General features: G+C 39.0%; 1 protein-coding gene across 3 annotated transcripts in view; it reads right to left on the bottom strand.

Annotated features, from left to right (window-relative positions):
* The window catches only part of rims2b (regulating synaptic membrane exocytosis 2b), a 93,887-nt gene that overhangs the window by 22,196 nt on the left and 50,712 nt on the right, over nucleotides 1-20,979 (bottom strand). For 2 of the 3 annotated variants that reach the window (XM_079484155.1, XM_079484154.1), the window contains exons 9-31: nucleotides 19,405-19,535; nucleotides 18,891-19,062; nucleotides 18,401-18,554; nucleotides 17,492-17,518; nucleotides 16,391-16,459; nucleotides 14,981-15,116; nucleotides 14,699-14,785; nucleotides 14,088-14,159; nucleotides 12,907-13,002; nucleotides 11,588-11,647; nucleotides 11,374-11,424; nucleotides 11,164-11,211; nucleotides 10,669-10,725; nucleotides 8,353-8,462; nucleotides 7,976-8,005; nucleotides 7,196-7,261; nucleotides 6,801-7,037; nucleotides 6,285-6,332; nucleotides 4,815-4,850; nucleotides 3,945-3,977; nucleotides 2,962-2,984; nucleotides 2,416-2,555; nucleotides 1,622-1,783 (exon numbers count right to left, since the gene is read on the bottom strand). In XM_079484155.1, the coding sequence (XP_079340281.1) occupies nucleotides 1,622-1,783; nucleotides 2,416-2,555; nucleotides 2,962-2,984; nucleotides 3,945-3,977; nucleotides 4,815-4,850; nucleotides 6,285-6,332; nucleotides 6,801-7,037; nucleotides 7,196-7,261; nucleotides 7,976-8,005; nucleotides 8,353-8,462; nucleotides 10,669-10,725; nucleotides 11,164-11,211; nucleotides 11,374-11,424; nucleotides 11,588-11,647; nucleotides 12,907-13,002; nucleotides 14,088-14,159; nucleotides 14,699-14,785; nucleotides 14,981-15,116; nucleotides 16,391-16,459; nucleotides 17,492-17,518; nucleotides 18,401-18,554; nucleotides 18,891-19,062; nucleotides 19,405-19,535 (2,045 nt within the window). Of the gene's footprint in view, nucleotides 1-1,621; nucleotides 1,784-2,415; nucleotides 2,556-2,961; nucleotides 2,985-3,944; nucleotides 3,978-4,814; nucleotides 4,851-6,284; nucleotides 6,333-6,800; nucleotides 7,038-7,195; nucleotides 7,262-7,975; nucleotides 8,009-8,352; nucleotides 8,463-10,668; nucleotides 10,726-11,163; nucleotides 11,212-11,373; nucleotides 11,425-11,587; nucleotides 11,648-12,906; nucleotides 13,003-14,087; nucleotides 14,160-14,698; nucleotides 14,786-14,980; nucleotides 15,117-16,390; nucleotides 16,460-17,491; nucleotides 17,519-18,400; nucleotides 18,555-18,890; nucleotides 19,063-19,404; nucleotides 19,536-20,979 lie in introns of all 3 variants that reach the window. The other variant, XM_079484153.1, reaches the window with a different exon arrangement.

Here is a 20,979-nt window from a genome sequence, read left to right on the forward strand (position 1 = left end):
CTGCTGCCTCAAGCGTATAGGCCAAAAACATTTTATACTATTAGACATTTTGACGGAAGCTTATATACGAAGTGACCTATTTAGGTTACATAACCAGCAGAAAATAATGAGACGGTGAGTCATAAAACTGGAGTTCATTGTTCTGATAACATAAGTAAGGGAAGCTGTATATGACAATACCATCAGATGAGAATATGAGTACATTCCAGTTCATTTCTACAGTTAAATAAAGTAGATAAATCTACTGTTCCTATAGCAACTACACCATCAACCCTTATCTTTGCTCTGAATGTTGAATAAATGAAATAATTTTGTTTTAAGGGCTATAAATTGGCTTATCGGTATTGATTCTTTCATGAGCTACTTTGTTTTGTTGTCTGATAATGCAGCGACATGTTTCTGTGGAAAAGGATGAAGTTAAATCATCTATCTGAAACATTTTCACTTCCTGTGATGTTTGGGTTGGAAGGTATGTGATTGTGTCTGTAAAGCACAAAACAGAAAATGACTCGGTAATGACATCCGCATGTCATCCTGTGAATTAGATTCCTCCTCCTTAACCTGACACTAATAAACATCACACAGTATGTCAGCAATGAGATTTTTTCTGGCTTTAAAATGACTTTTGACATCAGCAGGTATAAAAACTCAGACAGCAGATGCATTTGTTGCTAATTGGTAAAATATACAAATCACAACAAATGCATATTTTGTCATTTAGACTCCACAACGAGTGTTGGAAAGAAATGTAAACCCGAGAACCCTGCAAGCTTATTTATCTTGTTTAAACCTAAATAGAGACAGCAGCTGTTTATGTGTCACTGCTGATGGCTGTGAAGATGACATGAATTATGTAAGAGACCATTTTCTTGGGGGAGAGTATGACGATCTATGGGGCAGGAAGGGGGTGGAGAAAGGTTTCATCTAGCACTAACAAAGACATAATCAGATACAGAGACGCATAAGGAATATTTGATGTGCACACATGATCACAAATTTGCACATCGCACGTCAGAGCTTATGTCACGAAATGTGTTTACAAGAGACGTGATTTACACTATTACGTAAACAACCTGGCAAACAAGTCTTCATCTCATTTTCACTATCAGCATAAAGTCTGTTCCACAAAGTCTGATCGAGTTCTGTATCAAATCTGGCCATTTAGACAAGAAGAGATTATTTAGTAAATTCATCCGATAATGGTTGTGTGTCCGGCATCATGCTCACGTTCACACATCGCCTCATGCTGGTAATTTGCGGTTAATATAACAACTCCGTTTATGTATTGCGATTTGTATGAACTATTTCAGATTTACCCCTAAACAAAACTATATGTGTAAACACACTTCATGCTGACAGTCAAAAGTTTTGCCACACAACGCTAATGAAAACATTTTGCTATAAAAGGTTCTTCACAGTGATGGCACATATTTTAGGTTAATGATAATGACCAAATGAGTCTGGGTCATCTAACCGTTTTCCACTCCAAAGAACCTTTTGTAAGGCAAAAGTGACCATGGTAACTCGCACTGGCACTGGTTACATATGGAGCCGCGTTGGTTACATTTAACCTAATCTACACAAAATGGTCTCTAGGTAGCTAGGTCTACGAGATGCTGACCTCTCAGGTTCCTCCTCTTCTCCTTCCCCTTCTGGGTTCTCAGTAGCACCACCCACCTCCCCTTCCTGCCCCGCCCCCTGAGCATTTCCCGACGCTGGCTCCACCTGCTCCTCCACCACCACAGTGCCCTCCTCTCCCTGACTCTGAAGGGCCTCCGCACGGCTGACACAAACACATAAACCATTCCATGACATCAAGAAAGGAAGCATGCGTGACAGAAAAGACACAGAAGAGACTTGACATGCAGACGGTGAAAATAAAAGAAGTTCCAATGAAAACAACAGTATGAATGTGGGGACATGGAAAAAAGACTCAGTATGATGTCATATTCGTCTAGACTTCATTTAACCTATACGATAAACCTTAACATCTAGGCTAAATGAAGAAATAAGAGTTTACATTTTCTATAAACCAAATAAAGCCCATTTTAAAACCAATACATTGTTTTGTATTGTAACTTAATACTGCAACCTATCAAATGCTAGTATATAACACTGTATATTATTTAACAACTGTAATTATAAAGAATATTTAATCATTTTATTAGTAGTAATGAAAAGTGTTGCATTCCATTTCCAATGCAAAGAATTTTCTTAATTTTCATTAATATTAATAAAATAAAAATAATATCCTGTTGAAAATCATGTGTGGTGTGGTAAATACACTCTGGTCACATAAAGGTTCAGAGGTTTTCAACTCAACTTCAAGTGAGAACTTTAGTGTGCCCAGAGTGTCCATGACCGATCAGGCCTCCACAGCTGCTAGAGATCAGAGGTCAGTATGAGTCTGAATACCTGATCCTGCGGCTGGCCCGCGCTCTTTCTGACTGGACAGACATGTAACTCGTGCTGCTAAGCCGAGATGCACTCGACATAGCGGACACGTCGCTTACATCGCTGTCCGATGATCTCATGGACAGATTGTCCATTCCCCGCTGAAAAAAAGCAAAATGACGATTTTTACAATAATGTTACATAAACTCAAGTTCTTGACGCTTTATATGAACATAAGGATCAAATTAATTATGCTAATTATGAAGGAACACTTCCCTCCTGAAACACTGCTGGCACTTTCAGATCATTATTTAGTTATTTTAAGCATATCATTTTTGATGTATCCTATTAAACTTGTTAGGGTTCTATGATTTAATTTTGCAATGCAAATGGCTTTAAATGCATAAACGTTCACCATCATTTACTCATAAATATTTGCTATTCACAGAGTGACGGTGGCGCAGTAATGAAGGGACTCGGGACTCTGGATTGGACATCACCTTATAAATATAAATATAAAAGTGAAGAAAAGTTGACAGAATCAAACTGTAGTAATAGAAAACATACCCTTGATGGATCCTTTAAAATACCTGTGAAAAAAAAAGAACAGATGCAGTGACACCCAGCAGACACAATCTGATTTTGTAAATATAAATTTGGTAATATAAATATACATTAACACAAAAGCGACACAAGCCGGACACCATATAAAGACTGATATTCCAGTTATTTCTCACAATTAACGATAACAAACTGCCACAAAAACATACTTTCTGAATACCAGGATTCATGTCAACACTGGTGCAATGAGTGAATCACCTGTTTACGACATCACTTAATCAGATTCTTGTAAAACACCCTTAAAATAGTATTTAATTTAAGTAGGGTTGGTACTCGAAAAAAACAATTCCCATTTGATATCGGAGGGGAAACAAAAGGAATCTGTGAAATTCCTCTTATCAAATGCTGTGTGCATATTTTCAGAAAAGTACCCTCTTTGCGTGATCTGCTGATATCTCAATTAAAGCCCAATAAAAATTAACAATATTTGTACTATAGTAAGCATAGTTAGACTACAGTACTTGCATTAAAAAGCACAGGAGCCACAAATGCACCATAGTTTCATTATAGTTACTACAGTTTAACCGTAATGTAGTTCGGCTATGGTTATACAAATTGTAATAAATCAGAAAAAACATGGATCCATGTGTATAAATACACACAACGGTGCTCATAAATATATACAGACATTTTGCAAACAAGTCGATAAGCAGGCTAAATGACCTACATGTTGATATCTAAATGTTTTACTTCCATAAGAATCGAAATTGCTAAAATTCAAACGATTCGCAACCCTAAAATCAAGATGAAACACACACACACACACACACACACACGCGTCTACTCAATTAAGTGTCTCTTTAATGGTAGTGTTTTGAGATGGAATTCCTTGCTTCAGGTGCATCCTATAAAAGGATAGCTACACATTCTTAGAAATAAAGGTTGTCTGTTGAAGGAACTTAATGAATAAGTCAGTCTGTATACAGTACCTGCATCTTCGTTCTCTGATACTGTCTCTACCGCTGGTGTGTGGATGAAACACAATGAGAGAACAGACACATGAAATAATTTTAATAATGATGACACGCACACACAAACACAGATTTTCGATGAGTTTTTGACTGAGGAACTCATCAGTCAAACACACAGAAACAAACAGATCCAGAAAAGTGACAGAAGATATTAAGCAATGCCTCCCTTATCTGACATTCTGCTGTCTTCTAATAAGATGATAATGTGATTACGTAACTGAGAGTTACACAACGTGGATCTCTATAGAATAGGAGCTCAGAACCACTGCATGTACTGTCGTGGGCCATGCAGAGCAAAGTTTATTCAGAACATGGGTCTCGAACACCCTTAAAACGCAGGTCACCATCTCTATCATCTTCCCCATGCAGCACCGTAACACTTAACTCAGCTCGGCTACATTCACAGTGTGCTTTTAGGTTCAATATTTGTAGCAATATCAGCAGCTTTGACAGTATTCTCTGAATCCCTCGTTGTCATTCAGGTTAATGTATAAAAGTCTGCTCTATGCTGTAAGTACATACGGTAAGCGACATCTTAACATGCCCTTCTACACAGAACAAATCTCAGAATAACTCTAACGTGAACCTTCATTCAGTCTTTCATATAGTAAACAGGATCTGTCAAGTTTCACAAAGACTAAAAACCATGATCAAAGTCATACATATATGAAAGCTCCTAGAGATTTCGAAATTCTCAGAAACACATGAAGCAACACCTTACGCCAAAAAGAAAAGCAAAAGGAAGAGCTACACAGCAGAAAGACTAGATTCCCTTAAAAGCAAACTAAGGTTTATCTACTCTACTAAGGGCCGATGGTTGTACGATACCGGTGGCTTTCTTCTGCAGGTCTCCCCATGTCACTTCTGAAGATACACACAAGGAAAAACAGTAAATGATCCTGCTTAACTCAACCATAGAAACACACAAAGCCAAGGCTTCAACAGAGAGCAAACTGAGAGAATCTGCGTAACCTACTGTAAATACTGTACGTAATGCAAATGAAAGATTAATGGGAATTCAGAGCTTTAAATGTCTATAAAAGAACTTCGTTCCCTCTTTTCCTTTTGATCAATTTTAGTGATTTTTTTTGTGCAATGACACCAAGACTGTTATTATTAAAACAAAATAGACACTGATGTAATATGTAACATACTAATGAATATTAAAATTAAAATAATTAAAAGCCAGTTCCTGAAAAACGTGCTGTTACAGCATAAATCTGGCTCTTCCCAAACAATGTCATTGCTCCATCTTGAGGTAAATAAAAATACTCAGTTTACACAAAATAATCCTAAATATTAGTTTCTCATTATGTCATCAAAGCTATTAATACAGTTTAAAACACAACAGCAGTACGAGCTGGTCAGTGTTCCTGTAAACAAACGAAAACAACGGGGGACCGTTTCAGAAAGGAGGTTTAGTGAAAACTCTGAGTATATTAACCCTGAAATGAGGGAAACTCCGGATATTCCGTTTCAGAATGTGAGGTATGTCAAACCCGAGAAAGCGGGGTAACTCAAGCCAGTTTCACAAAGAGAGGTCACTTATGCTCAGAGTCAGGAGCCATAGTAACTTACTCTGTGAACCTAAACAGGTTTGCTCTGGTGAGTTTCTTTCCATCTCCTCCACCTTTTATGGCGCAAGTGGTGTACCTCATTCATTCATTCCTTCATTAATACAATCACACATTTAGATCACACAGAGACCATCTCAGTGACTTATATGTCATAGTTTATTTTATAGAGGATTCACTACATGAAGAGGATGCATTCATTCATAGGAATGCACTTTGATTTCAGGAAAGCAAATTAGGACCCGAGTGGAATTGACTCATTTCCCTGTGCATTTTTATTACTGTAAAGAAAAGCTGTAGCGTTTCTCTCATGGTGACTGAGAACATGTCTGAGTTCTATTGTTTCATTCATTTAATGATTAATGTATTTGTTTATTGGTACATTTATCTATTTATTAATTAAACTTAAGTCATATTCAGCACTTTAGTAAATCCACTGTAGTAAATCGCCCTTAAGTGCTTTTTTTGGTGCCGTTGCCATGGTGAATCGTCCTATCGGAGCTCCATTGATCATGGCTTGTCGTAGGTAAGTCAAGGTAAGAGTTGATGGAACTAACTCAAATCAGCTGTTCTGAAACCAAAAACTCAGTTTTGCATATCGGTGTAAATCAACTCAAGAGTTCACATTTTAAACCGGTGTTGGCTGAACCTCCTTATTGAAACGTGCCCGGATCTTGTGCAGTAAATCACTTCGAAACAAACACTAAAACATTCACACACTTGCCTTTCCTCCCGTTGACAGCTGGGGGAGCTACAGGCTTTTCCTCTGGTTCTTGTGTTAAAAACGACACACGCACACACACACACACAAACCCAGCCAACAATGAAGTTAATGAGAGAGTGGAGGAAACATTTTCCTTCAACACACAGCTTTATTTTAACAGAAGATTAACTATGCTGACAAACACATGTACACACTTTCGACCTTCATCTACTTCATCAAACTAAGCACTCAACATAATAAGTTCATACTACTGTGTGGAATGTTTATAAATGCATACCGTTACACGTGCTATTCTATAAACTAGTATGCAGATACTACAGAGTATGCAGAACAGTAGTATGCCAAGAGTTCGACTTCATGCGCTGCCACGTGGACCAATCAGCATGTGACATCACAGTATCCCAAGAGTCACTTGCCGATCGGTCTGTGCAGCCCCGCTCGAAGTCGAACGAGCCAAACATCTTTGGTCTCCGCATACAAACAGTGTGTTTGGATATATTCCATACACTGACACACCTGGCGCAGACGCCTGTTGGACAGAAGGTGGGGCTGTCGCTGGAGCGAGAGCAGGAGGGGCCGGACCAGGGGGAGGAGGAGGAGGAGCAGGGTCTGGAGGGGGAGTGGCATGCGTGACAGGAGGAGTGTGTATATGAGGGGGTGTGGCAGGAGCATGAGCAGAAGGTGGAACAGGGGCATGAGCAGTGGAATGAGCGATGGTAGGACCAGGAACAGGAGGCTCCATTCCCATGTAAGCTTTGATGGTAAAAGAAGATAACATGGTTTGAGGGATGGGGTTGGAGGCAATGAAAAAAAGCTCATCACTTATTCTTATTTCTAATTATCTATATAAAAACAAGTTCTCTTTATTATCAGATCAATTTGTAGGACTATGATAGTCTAAACAGCATTACCAGCCACTGTTTGTGAAATCTGAGGAGGTGCAGGGGGCGGGGCTGGGGATTGAGAAGTCCCTCCCACTGATTCACGCATTCATACAGAAATGAGAGCAAGTACAGAAAAAGAAAAGTACACCATAAGATGTGAAAAGAAGAACGGAGGAAACAGAACAGAAAGCTGGTAAAGCTCTACAAATCAAGTTCAAAAGTGAAATGACAAGTGCAACATTTAGAAACAAGCGATATATTTAATATATCAATAATAACAAGTCAAGAATAAATAAACAGACTATATCAACTCTGAACTGAATGCCTGTGCTCATGGAATCATCAAAATCATATGAGCATTGGAATGATGATGAGCATGTGGTTCATGTTTCCTACAAAATGAATCTACCAGTCACAGTCTGTGGAAGTTGGCAGCGTTGGTTGATAAATTAGGCAAATCTAGTTTTTAACTTAATTCTTTTGACTCAAAGATTGAGCTTTTATTTAAAATATAATTAAGGTTTAAAGATATCAAAAAACATTTATAGCACTTTCAGTAAATCATCCAGACGCACACACACAAACACACACAGACGCAAAAACACACCTCTTACTTTCATAATAATATTTGAACAGGTATTGCCAAAGCAAAAACGAATGGTTCCTTTTACCGCATTAAACAAATAGGCAAAAGCAAATCCGGTGACATGTTAACTGCACAGACCAGCGCTAACAGGTTTGGAGTAGATGATAAAGCTGTAATAAAACAGACTGAGGCTACACACACAGAAGCCAGTGTTTACAGACCTTCATAAGGCTCAGTCATGCCCTCGCCATCTTCTGGGAAAAAGGGTGACAAAAGAACCAAGCCGTGTTGTGTTATGTAAAGAAGCTGACTTTAAGAGTAAGTCACATTATCTAATTTTGCAGAAGGGAGTTGTTTATACACTATACCGTCACACTATACACAATGCCATTGGCCAAAGTACATTATAACTTGAACCGTAGTTTTAGGTCAGCATTTGCCAGGGTTGGGTCAGGACGGTCAGCTACTCCCCCAAACAACTAGTTAGTTAGTGATTTGTTTGTCAAGTATTTTTGGGCTTTATTACTTTAACATCTTAGGATCTACCATCGTGGACTTTTTCACAAAAACATTTGAGTAGGCCAGTTTATTCACTTACTTCTGTCAATGGAGCCCTTCAGTGGGACCTGGGGTAGCTGCCGACCTCTCCGACTTGATACCGGTGTGCTGGTGGGACTTGTTTGAACCGATCCGGTGCGTGGGTTTGCCCTGCAGGATACACAGTGCGTCAGTATTGATGATAAAGCATTGCATCTGAAGATTGTTTGGTGGTTGAGTCATAAAACTGCATAAAAACCACAGCTGGTCATGCCGATGCGAAAATACTAGGAAATACAAACCTACTAACTACAATTATATCTGTGTCATAAAACAAAGTTCATGTTATGTTGTCATGTTGACTGACATAGAAAATAAGTCAGTGTTTGGCACAGTTTTCTCGGGGGTTAGTAAAAAAGAAAAAGAAGCAAAAATATTTGGTGAAATTTATGTTCTGTAGGCAAAGTTTGTACAACAACCTACAAAAGTTTGAATCTCACATTGAAACCATTCAAAAACAATTTCAGATTACAAAAATCTTTATTTTAAAAATGATAGTTTTTTGTACCACTATAGTAGAAATATAAAATTTGTATTAGTTCCAACATACAGGTTGTTGTTAATACGTTACACTGTATGTCAAAAAGCATTCGGGTCACATGACAATAAAACATGGCTGACGCAGTACGTCCAAAATGTATTCATACTCTTCCCGCTCAAAATATATAGAAGGTGCTGTTTTCAGCAGCTGATTTCAATTCCGTACGTACTGTCATGGTATTATAGTTACACACTGTATGTATTCAAACGGTAAAGTAATATAACATATTATTGTCAGTATTGATTTGACTAACAAAATATTGATTGATTTAAAAACTCAAAAGTAAAACAGTAATGAGGATTTGGGTGAAAGTTTTTCACAAAATCTTGACAGTCCAAAAACATGAACTTCATCTTTTTGGTGCAAAATGAAATTGTTCTTTTTGGGGTTTAACATAACCCACACAGTTCTCGCTTTGTGAGATTCCCCCTTGGATTGTTTAAAAGCACAGAAAGAAATCACCAGTCTAATTCTACACAGTATTAGAACATGCATTTAAATGGAAAAATACTGCATGTCACAGTCGAGTGCATTTTAGTCACGTAACCAAATATAAAATGCATTTCGACGCCACAGTAAACACAATGATCTTTCAAGCCCCTTTTTAGCTGAAAGTCACATTTGTATATGGTATATCATTATATAATAAACTGTGGCACATTCAAGAGCAACTGTGCCTCTTGCATCAGTGGAAAGTCATGCACAAATTTATGTTCCTTGTGACTTATGATGTGCCCGGCAAATCATGAGTCAAAAGGTTTAGTGGGCCTCTCAGAAGGAGCGATGTGGTCAGCATCGGGACAGGTGCGTTTGACTGCTAAAGCTGCAAGAAAGGTGAGAAGGCCAACAAGCACACACACTCAAACAGCCCACAACTTAAAGCAGAAACTGTTAAACTACAAACAAATAATAATAATGTTAGTCAAAAACAAAAGTAAGAAAGTAAACCGTACGATGCCAGGTACACACCATTATATCCCAAGAGAATATAACAGGTGTGTCTATAATCGAAATGAAAAGACGTTAGTAACCGTCATCACTACTTTCCACTACATAGAAATGAAGAGAAATCAAAATCAGCATCGTTACGACAGGGTCAAATGAAAGAGGAAGTGGAGAGGGGCATTCCAGGTGACAGGAAGCAGAAGGCATGGTTTGGTTTAGCGGATCAGTGCTTAGTTGTGATTGGTCTGGGTCACCTCGATAAGGCGGGAGAGGGAGGGGCAGATCTCCCTGACGGTAAGGATGGCATGGATCTCATGTAGCCGGAGTCGGGCCGCTCAGACGAGCGGGAACGGGTGTAGACCGGACGATCCATCATGGGCCGCTGATCAGCTGACCTGGACCTGTAATGGTCATGCCTGACCACCATGCTGCGGCTGTACCTGCAGAATGTTAGTCAAACAATGGATGCTCAGCACGGCCCCAGTGCATTATGGGATGTAAGGGCATAAAACACTGTAATCCTCTGTAAAAGCATCTTCGGGGTTCCTGTGAAACAACGTCGGCTTACTGTAAAAAAAAAGTTATCCACGCCCATCCAATATGACTGCTCATTGGGTCACCAATGTATCAAACAAAACCAAATTGAGGGAAACAAACGTTAATACATACTGTACATGCAAAGGATAAATGTTATCTTGTTAAGCTCCAGAAATCAGCTGTAAGGAATATTACTGATTACCACCCAAATATGAGCCCCTATTGCTATGATCTACTCCTTCTGGACACGTTTCTATGTCAACATATGTTTCCACTCACAATCTAACACGTTACCTTAGATCATCTTCAAAGTGCTCATGGTTAGCTGGGAACTCTGGGTTATGGTCCTCTCTATGGGGGTGCATGAAAGAAAAACATACAGCAGCACTGATTTTCTAGACTATTTTGATATTTTTTAAACGTTCCTCTATGATACCAGGGAGCTGGGAAGTTTTTATGGCACTGCTATGTGGTCTTCTGGGTGGTTTACTTGCCAAAGACAAAAGACAAATAGCTAGATATAGGTCGGGTCCTTCTTTAAAAATAAAACTACAATTGTATCCAATTCAATTCATAAGTCAGATCAGAAATAGTATGCCATTCTTCGACTTATCCCACGAATAATGTCATCATAGGCTATATAGAGTATTTAAAAAAAGTATATGAGACCTGACATATTCATTTAGAAAATGATCTAGTGGTGAGAGATGTTAAAGGTAACAACCAGGTAAAGCAAAACTACTCCTAATCAAACTAGATTCTTCACTGAAGCTACTGGTATTCCGGTACCTTTCTGTATCTGTAGAAGGTTCAATTTCTATCCTGGGACATGTCCTTCTAAATAAACCAGCTTCAATGTTAAGGTTGTTAAATCTTTAGTGTGCTCGGTACCTTAGTATGTGTTATTCAGTATTAATTTGCTTCAAAAGATGCTTCTATTCTGGCCGAGTGATAACCAATAAATACAGAGAAGCTGTGGGAGTCTCTGGAGAGCCTTACCTGAAGTCCCCACAGGTTCCGTTCAAAACACGATTGGGCCCATTGTAATATCTTTAAACAGAACATGAAGATTGATGGATTGAAATAAAAGAAAATGAAAGGATGATTAAAAGCTCACCAACAGCAAAATGACTACTGCTACGTCTGTGACTACAGAAAAGTCTGGTTTTAGTGCTTTGTAAACACAGTCAAATCTAACACAAACTCATTTTACCTCTCAGGAGAATCAAACGAGTCATTGAAGGCAGAAATCTGTCTATCCCTCCTCATTCTCCTGAATATAAAATAACACACAATCAGAATTCTACACGTAAACATTCTCATTCCGCTAAAATCGAAAAACCATATGGAAGCCCTAAAGATTTGTTCACATTTGAATTTTGCTCTGTTTTAATGTGACAATGAAGTAGATATGTAATTTGCATGTAATGTTATCCGGATCATGGAAAGCATTACTTAAGCCAGTAAGAAATCACCTAGCAACCACCTAGAACAACTAGGTTTTTACCCCGGCATATTTACTAACAGTTTTAAGTTACATTGTGAGCGGTGCTTGCCATTTCTTCATTACAGTCCTAGGTGGATGGTTGCCAGGGTGTTGCCATGGAGCGTCTAAGGTGTTTTGAGTAGTTGTTAAGTTGTTGCCAGATGGTTTCAAATCAGTCTTGAAAAACGTGTGTTTTCTTGTTGTTCCTCGGATCTGTTTTTCAATGCAAGTGTATAGAATTGATTTGGCAATAACAAAACAACAGTTTTATTTGAGTCATATAAAGCTTCATTAAAAACTTTGATCATCATCACACTGAAAACAGAGTAAAAGAAGATCTGGATCCAGGTCACCTTATGGCTTCCATACAGCAAATCTGGTTAGATCCACTCCGAAACATTTGGAACTTCACTACAGTTAGCCTCCAAAACTCAATAGATGAACTCACACATATTTGTGGAGTACGCCTACAGTATATACTGTATATCTACGTATGCTTTCACAGCGAACATCCACTGTAGCTTGTTGGTTTTTGACAGGCACTTCTGTCAGAAAATAAAGCTGGTTGGCTCTTTACTGAAGGAGCTTGTGCCCAGTCATCAAAACAACACAAGCCCACCCTCAGTCATCCAGCAAGACACAATTCATTACACTGCAGTGGGGAAGGCAGCTGAGGACACGCACATTTACTGCACACACTACCTTTGGGAAATGGAGCTTTAAGATTACTGACGGACTTAGAGGCGTAGTGTTCAAACTCACAATTGGAACGTTATCCTCTTGAGAGGAATCATAATGGCTTCACAGCATTACAATGATTGCACAAAGCTTTCTCAAAAGGCGGTACAGTAGCACTCTTTGTAAGTCTGCATACTGTATTTCATTATATCACCACCCAATAATTAATTGTTTGCCGTCCGCACATTTTGAAGAGAGAATGATCCATTTTATAAGACTCCAAATGTAAATCTGGAAACAAAAACTGGCATCACTAGCTATTCTAGTCAAAACTACTACCCTCGACACAAGAGACAGTGGTTTACTACCTTTCCACGCTATTGTAAGCGCCTTCTGAGTATGCACGAGCCATTTTAGTGGAGCAAAGTAATCTGACCGCGTCTTCTCGATACAGAGGGTATATACTACAATTCAGAAAAGAAACAGAGTGTAAGAGTGCAGAGAAATGGTGGATGAGACAATCTGGTGGACATGTGGGCAGTGCTTCTTAGCGGGGTTTTTTAGTCACTCCATCCCCGACAGCAGGCTGACGGAAGGCAAAGATCACCCAAAGTGCAAAAGAAGAAATAAAATGACCCTGAGTCAATCGAACAGGCAAACATGCAGAGCTACAAAAATATCATTTAGACCCGAGCATTCACTAGAACCAACAGAGATGGCTGAAGTCCTTTCATTTATCCCAGAGATGGAGTGCTGCTCTTGACTTAACTATGAAAAATGTGCTAGCATAAATAACTGTTTATATTACTACCCACACCAGCAAACAGATACCAAAAGCTCTGCGTGGCTGTGAGCAAGAGAGTCATTACCTTACATCATGCTTTTAGCTCAATGGTATTTCAGGTTAAATACAACTAAAGCTTGTCAAGCAATATGCAAAAAATGGTGTTAACAGTAAACAATGTAAGGCATTGCACATGTTACTTTCCATACTGTTCATGTGTTGAAATCAAATGTTACGAATTGCAGCTTTAAACATCATGAATATTAATGTATACTAAGAAAATATTAATAATTCACAAAGTACTGGCGCCACCTGCATTACATTTGTAATATACAAATTCAGCCCCCTATAATGCCTTGCCCATAGATACCCATTGTGCAATATAGTAAATAAAATGTTTGCCTTATTTGACAAGGTTCGAGATAACAAACAGCATGTCAAAGATGCTATCCATATAGCTTAACTGGCATAGAATCAGAAATGATATTTTCAAAATGCTTCTACAAAAGGTGCCTTTGCCTGGTGAAAGCACAATTCCTTGTTTCTAAGTGTGAGTGTACTTCTGACTGATCATTTGCCTTTGTGAGATAAGTGAGATAAGCACCCTCCTATTCATGTGCTCTGAGTGGGTAATCTGTCAATCAATTAGCAGCAGCAAAGTGGGCGGGTCAAAGTGAGACAGGTGATGTGAACTGGACAGAATGGGAAGGCATTTGGGAAGGTAGGTTGGGTTGAACATAATGGCACTCTAAGGTATCCGAATACCTGGGGTCCTGGATAGCAGGGTCGATGGATGGCTGTCTTTGTCTGGTTCGAGGAGGGAGGGTAAGATACTGGCTGCAACCACAGGGAGCAAGGAACAGAAAAATGATTTAATGGAACATGGAGAAAAAAAATGATAAGCTCTTGTAGCGTAAGCTGGAGAATTTCACTAGCAATGCCGAGGTCATGGGTTCGATTCCCAGAATAAACAGACACTAACTAAATGTACCGTGAGCCACTTTGGATAGAACCCTCAGCCAAATGCATAAATGAATACAGGAATGATAGGTGGATAAAATGAGAGTCAAGTAAGACAAAAATATAGATATATATATACAGTACAGTGCCAACTGTAAAATAAGGGAAATGGGAAATGAAGATTCTCTGTGCACTGAAGTTCTTGGCACGTAATATTAATCTCATGTAATTTCTGAAATCAGGTTAACTGAAATGATGAAAAATATGCCGACATTCCTATTTATGTTCTTTATAACAAAAAGGGAAATCTTAAAACACTGGAGATTCACAGGAGAGTTTTTTGAGGCCACAATAAATGTAAGCATCAGTACAGAACTTTGAGAAAATCTGAGCAGCCTTGTGGCATGAACACATACCTGTCTGGTGAGTAGTGGTCTTCGGACAGACGATGACGGGGGCCATACAACGAGGGTCCTCCTCTGACACCATGATCTAAACTTCGACTAGAGGGGAGGCAAACAAGACTCTTGTAACCAAACTTGCTATTATATTAAAATTGTCAATTACAAACAATGAAAAGAGCTGTTAATGTTTCAGAGAGATAGCACGCGTTTGGACGGATGGGTCTAATTCACTGACAAAATTTGGTGTTTGGCTTATGTTAGCAAGATGCTTGACCAAGGGTTTTTGGAGGTTACCTTTGTGGGGGAGGAACGCTGGGGGACCGCGAACGTGTGCGAATCACGTCCGATCGTGAACAGTGATTGGATGACATAACCTGCTCAGGTACAGACAGCGTGGAGCTCTGGAAATCCCTGCCATTGAGCCGATAATCTGAGACCAAACACACCAACAAACGCAAATACGTATATATATGCACATATACATAAATATACTATATTTACTGAAAAAAACAGAAGTAGTACACCTGCGTACAAACGTAGGAAACTAGATTCCATATTCAGTGTTTCCAAGTGCTTGCAACGCAGCAAAAGCATTTTAACGTTTAGATTTTAGGCTTTGACTGTGTACATAAAACGATGGTTAACATACATACACGTTTCCATGCTTAGTGGTGACTGTGATCAAATCTCAATGTACAGTCAGTAAGAGCTGCTACTAGTACCTATTAAAATGATGTCATCGATTATTAAAGTTATTTAAGTTAAAGGTTTTAATAAAGTATTTTGAATGGGTTTGGGCTAAATTATTTCGAAAAGTTAATATGTTGAGCTTCAATCTGTAAAAAAGATTTTGTTTCATCACTGTAAAATAATGTCGCTGGCTGAGTCAGGAGAGACTCAAGTTGGCTGTGTGGGGGAAAGTGTTCACAGTAATCTCATCTCTGACAATATCCTTTCATTTGATTTGTTGATAAGCACAAGTGAGCGTATACAGAAACGGGGACAGCGCGTGCCAGCTAGAAAAGTAAAGATCATTCCCTGATCTTTACTTTAGGCTTTTCAAAAAGCTCCACTTAGTATGATTGGGGCATTTAACAGACAAAAGTTAATTTTCCAATAAAAGTGTTTTGAAGGGTAAGTTGAGCCAGCTGTTCAAGGAAAAGCAGCCATCAAGTACCCAGCATATACGAGAATGCCTGTGTTTGAAAACAATCTCATAATGCACATAAAGAAAAAAATGCTCCATGTGCGCAGCGATGTGATGCCTAAAATGGCTAAAAATTTCATAAAAGCTGAAGAATAACAATAGAAAAAGCATGAAGATATTGTAGGCCCAAATCTTTGAGTATTAACAACTTTGTGTTAACATTTTTGGGAAACAATTATTTCAGTACATACATCATTCAGTCTGTGTATAAATGCTGTATATAAAACCTGTATACATGTCTCTGTTCTGCTAAACACAAAGGAAGATATTTGAAAGAATGCCAGATCTCATCTCCCATTGGCTCCCATAATATTAATTTTCGCTACTATGGCAGAAAATGGTTTGGTTACTGACATTCTTTCAAATATCTTTCTTTGCGTTCGGTAGAAATGTCCAAAGACATTTATACAGATTTGGAACAACCTGAGGGTGAGTAAATGACAGAATTTTTAGGTGAACTATCCCTTTAAGGACAATGTTGACAGTGAAGACTGTACCTGAGATAACACCAATCCCGTCTTCACAGTCATAATCAGAGAACTCGCTGTCACTGATTCTCTGTGACCCTGAGAGAGAGCGAGCGAGAGAGAAATAAAGAGAGAGAGAGAGAGAGAGAGAGAGTGAGAGAGAGAGAGAGAGAGAGAGAGAGAGAGAGGATTGTTGGAAGAAGGGATCACAAAGGACATAACAAAGAGAAAACATTTTTGACGTAAGGTTTGGACAGTGTGATAAGACAACACAAACACACAAAACCTGCATGTGATTATGGTTAACATTGCCATTTTGGGTTACGCGATTCCTGCTGTGAATAATGAGTGATATTTTAGATTAAAAAAGCTTTTATCATTTTGGAAAGGCTAATAATATATACAGTATATAAATCTTTGTGTGTGTGTGTATACAGTATACTGTATATAACTACATCCTTTAAAATCTCTTTTCTAAGGTAAGTTCAACTGTATTGTAGGATAAACAGTCCCACTTAAACTGAAGGTTTACTCTTCCTACTTCCCCCTTAAATAATACACTACGGACCCGAGTAAAAAGTACAAAAACCCACAATATACATCCTATGAAATATTTGCAACACCATTTATTTAAATACCATGCATTTTATCCTCATGTTCTGGTGTTTATATCATTTCTTCAATCTTTGCTATTGCTTTTTTATGACTCTACTGCTAAAATGTATTTTATACGATGATGCAACAATACAAAACTCTGAAAAGTGCAATAGAAGTAATGAACTGTTTTGAGGCTTTGTCGCTGGTTTGGCCAAAAAGCAAAACCAACAAACATAGCGGACATTAGAAATCTCTGTGAGAGGGTGAGGAAAAGCAGTCCACAACAAATCCACCCAGGAATAGTCAAAACTCTCCAGTGGAGATCAGGTCTGAAGGGAAGACAAGCTGAAATGTGAGGATGTGTGTCGAGAAGCAGCAGCAGCAGCGATGGACATTAAACAACTCCATGCAAGCTGTGTGGAACAGTACAGGGTTTCTGAAGGTGTCTGAGGAGATGTAGAGAGGGTGCAGGGGGCAGATACTGATCTTCACAATAACCACATGCTACTGGATCTGGGGCAAGCAAGAAGTTACCTGAGTTGTAATAATATGGCCCCTTGTCTGGACATGTGTCAATGGATTGATAGAGAGTAATATTTTTATGAGGAAAACAAAACATAAACACAGAAAACATCAACAAAAACAAACACACTGAAGCATACTCCAAATAACATTATTGTCATTATTATCAACAAAACCTTTTATTTTATAACCATAATAACGGCTTACCTAGGCAATTGTCACATCTCTTTAGGTTTTTGTTCAAGTTTAGTGGTTCTTGTTCTATATTTTTGGTGAAATTATTCATTTCATGTTCCCTCATTTTATGTGTCATCTCCTTTCTTAGACCTTGTCTAAAGCCCTCATCTTCCCTTAGTCTCGGGTCTAACCTTGTTTCATGTGTTGTCATAAAAATCCACTGAAGGTAAGTCAAGTTGAACCCATGTGCTGTTTAGTAATGCAAAACATCAACAACAATAACAAAGACTTGAATTAGCTAAACATCACCAACATGAAAGATGACTCAAACACAAACCAAAACAGATGTGACGTCAACATTTAGGCATCACAAATGCATTCCAACCTACGACGCCGTTCCAAATTATATATGCACCCCGACAAGATACACCAAGGAGACATAATAGTTATTGCTCTTCGATAAGGCAATCCCATAATGCACAGTGATGCATGTTTTATTCAGTATTGAAAAATACTTTTAGTAATATTGAATAAATACAGATTATTACATTGAAATCATCTGTGGCGGGTAACACTGTCGAATCACTAGCCAATCTGGCGGGCTACGTGCTTACTTCGAAAGGGTTAGTTCGTGCCCAAACCTGCGCTCAAACAATCTTATTCATAAGGGTGATGAGATATAATAAAGCAGACGTAGGTGAGACTGTGTTTAAATGCATTAGAACAGCAGGTGCATGTACGTACTCTGTAACCTGCGTGTTGGACTCTCTCCATGTGGAAGGCGTCTCTGCGTGTAAGGGGAGGGGTTGGGCAGCGGCATAGAAGACATGTCGTGTGTTTGTAGTTTATACCAGTGAGGTTGGTCATCCAACAGTGCCGTCTCCAGCTCTATCAGAATCTAAAAACACATAAATACATCCTTTTTATACTGTATATTTTTGACTATGCTTTGTTATCAATTCAATCTCATGAGCAACTAGCTGAGTGACACAATGAACGGAATAAGAGATTCAATTATTCCATCACAGGTACAACGTGTATCTATTATTTAATAAAAATAATGTCAAGTTCACTGGCAGGGAAGAAATATTTATAGCTCAGATGTTTTCTGAAGTGACGTGTTTTTGGCAGGTATGGCAATACTTAAATTTTTGGCCCTGCTTATAATGACACATAAATGCAGCAGCCCCTTTTGCATTACAAGAGCATCTGGACACAGGGGTTCCTCCCTCACCTCTCCCAGGAACTCACTCTCCTCCTCTCGGACTCTGGCCTGGTCCCATAGCGTGATCTCCAGCATACGTTCTCTGAACTCTCGTCTGTGCACCGGTGAGTACATGAACGTCTGGTTCCACTTTGGCTCGAGGGATTTCTTCACTGTTTTTGTTCGTCTCTTGCTTTTGTCACTGAGAAGAGTACACGAGCTCATAACTTAAAGCTGCCGATGCTCTAGCTACAGTATAGTACAGAATGCAAACATTGCAAAAATAAAAGATGTGTTTTGCATAAACTTATTTTTGCATTGTGGACACATTCTTTCTCAAATAATCATTAATGTCATGTCATCAAATGTTTTACTTTTGAGGTATTTTTTGCAGTATTTGTAATAACAATTGGAGGGGTTGTAAGGTGGGCTTAATAATTTCAAATGCAAACAAAAAGGCTACAAATACACCATAGACGATGTTGACCCAACATTGTATTTCATCTGGCCATTAAATGCCGGCAGAGCTCTGGCATGCATTTACCTTCTGTCGGGGAGAAAGTAGATTTTGACATAGGGGTTCCTAGGGCGCCCGTCTTCCTGTGAAGGCAGGTCTTTGGCTCCCAGGATTGTTACAATGAGTTGATGTCCCACTTTATCGTACCAAAGCTTTACCTAGAGGATAGACAGACTCTGTTGGGAGGTCTGCAGGGTGAGCTCACCCCAGAGGGACTACGACAGACCTGCAGAAGCCCCCGGTGCGCTGGTGGGAGCATTGCATGCTTGGCAGAACACTACAAGAGCAGATACAGCAACAGCAGACACGGACTAAAACAACATGGCTACTGTAGCTCTCACTATCTGAGCCTCAGATGATATCTAAACACAAACACTAGACAATTCTAACCTCAAGAGATCTATTTTTAAACATTGAATCACATGGAACTGTGAGGTAGATACAACTTAAAGCTCATTGCTTATTTTGTAAAAACAAAGATAATGCATTTAAAATAGAAGTCTATTGGACAAAGCATTGTGTCAGAATAAAAAAAAAAACGAAAGTTCATGAAGGAATTAGTATGATAAACCTGTCTGATGTTTGTCTATTATAAAAATATATATATATATTATCTAAGCTGAACCAAAATGTAACACTAACAAAATGCATGCTGCATATAGCACAAAATAATATTAATTTGTAAGAATTAAACGGGTGAAACTTAAGCGACAGAAACCTGATGGATGTGACAACACATTCTCACTCCCGACTCGTCACATATGGACCTTTATCACAAGACTGTGATGACACGTTCAATGGTCATCAGCATCGTAAATCCTCCAAGGTTTTGTATATTTTCATATAAAAAATTTATGTAAGTTTATAACACTATACTTTGTATCATATTACCTTTGCATCAAATTATTAAAAAAAAATATGTATGACCAATGCGAGGGTGTTGCCATTGACGTTCGGTCAAGCGCCCTCTGCTTCGCTTTTTAACATGCAGTGTAATCAGAGGAGTCTGATTGTTTGCAATCGTTTGTATACAGGGAGAAGAGCAGTGGGGAGAGTACACATCCCTGAGGGGCACCAGTGCAGATGGTGAGGGTCCTGGATGTGAGTTTACCCAGCTTCCCTTGTTGCTGCCTGTATGTTACGCAGATAGTGATCCATTGACAGATTGGGGTGGGCACAGAGAGCTGGGTCAGTTTGTCTGAGAGAAGGTCAGGCATGATGGTATTAAAGGCCGAGCTGAAGTCAACAAATAAGATCCTTGTGTAACTCCCAGGTCTTTCCAGGTGTTGCAAAACATAATGCAGCCCCATGTTGACTGCATCATCAACAGACCTGTTTGCACTGTAGACAAATTAAAGAAGATCCAGCAAGGGTCCAGTGATATCCTTCAGGTAGGCCAGGACCAGGTCTATAGTTGTAAAGATTTTTTGGGGACCGGAATGATTGTGGAGCGTTTGAGGCAGTGGGGAACTTCACAAAGCTCCAGAGATCTGTTGAAGATCTGTGTGAAGATGGGGGCCAGTTGGTCAGTGCAGACTTGCAGGCAGGTGAAACATCATCTGGGCCTGGAGCTTTCTAAGTCTTCTGCTTCTTGAATACCCG

The sequence above is a fragment of the Barbatula barbatula genome (assembly GCF_947034865.1).
Source record: "Barbatula barbatula genome assembly, chromosome: 21".
NCBI classification, from domain to species: Eukaryota; Metazoa; Chordata; class Actinopteri; order Cypriniformes; family Nemacheilidae; genus Barbatula; species Barbatula barbatula.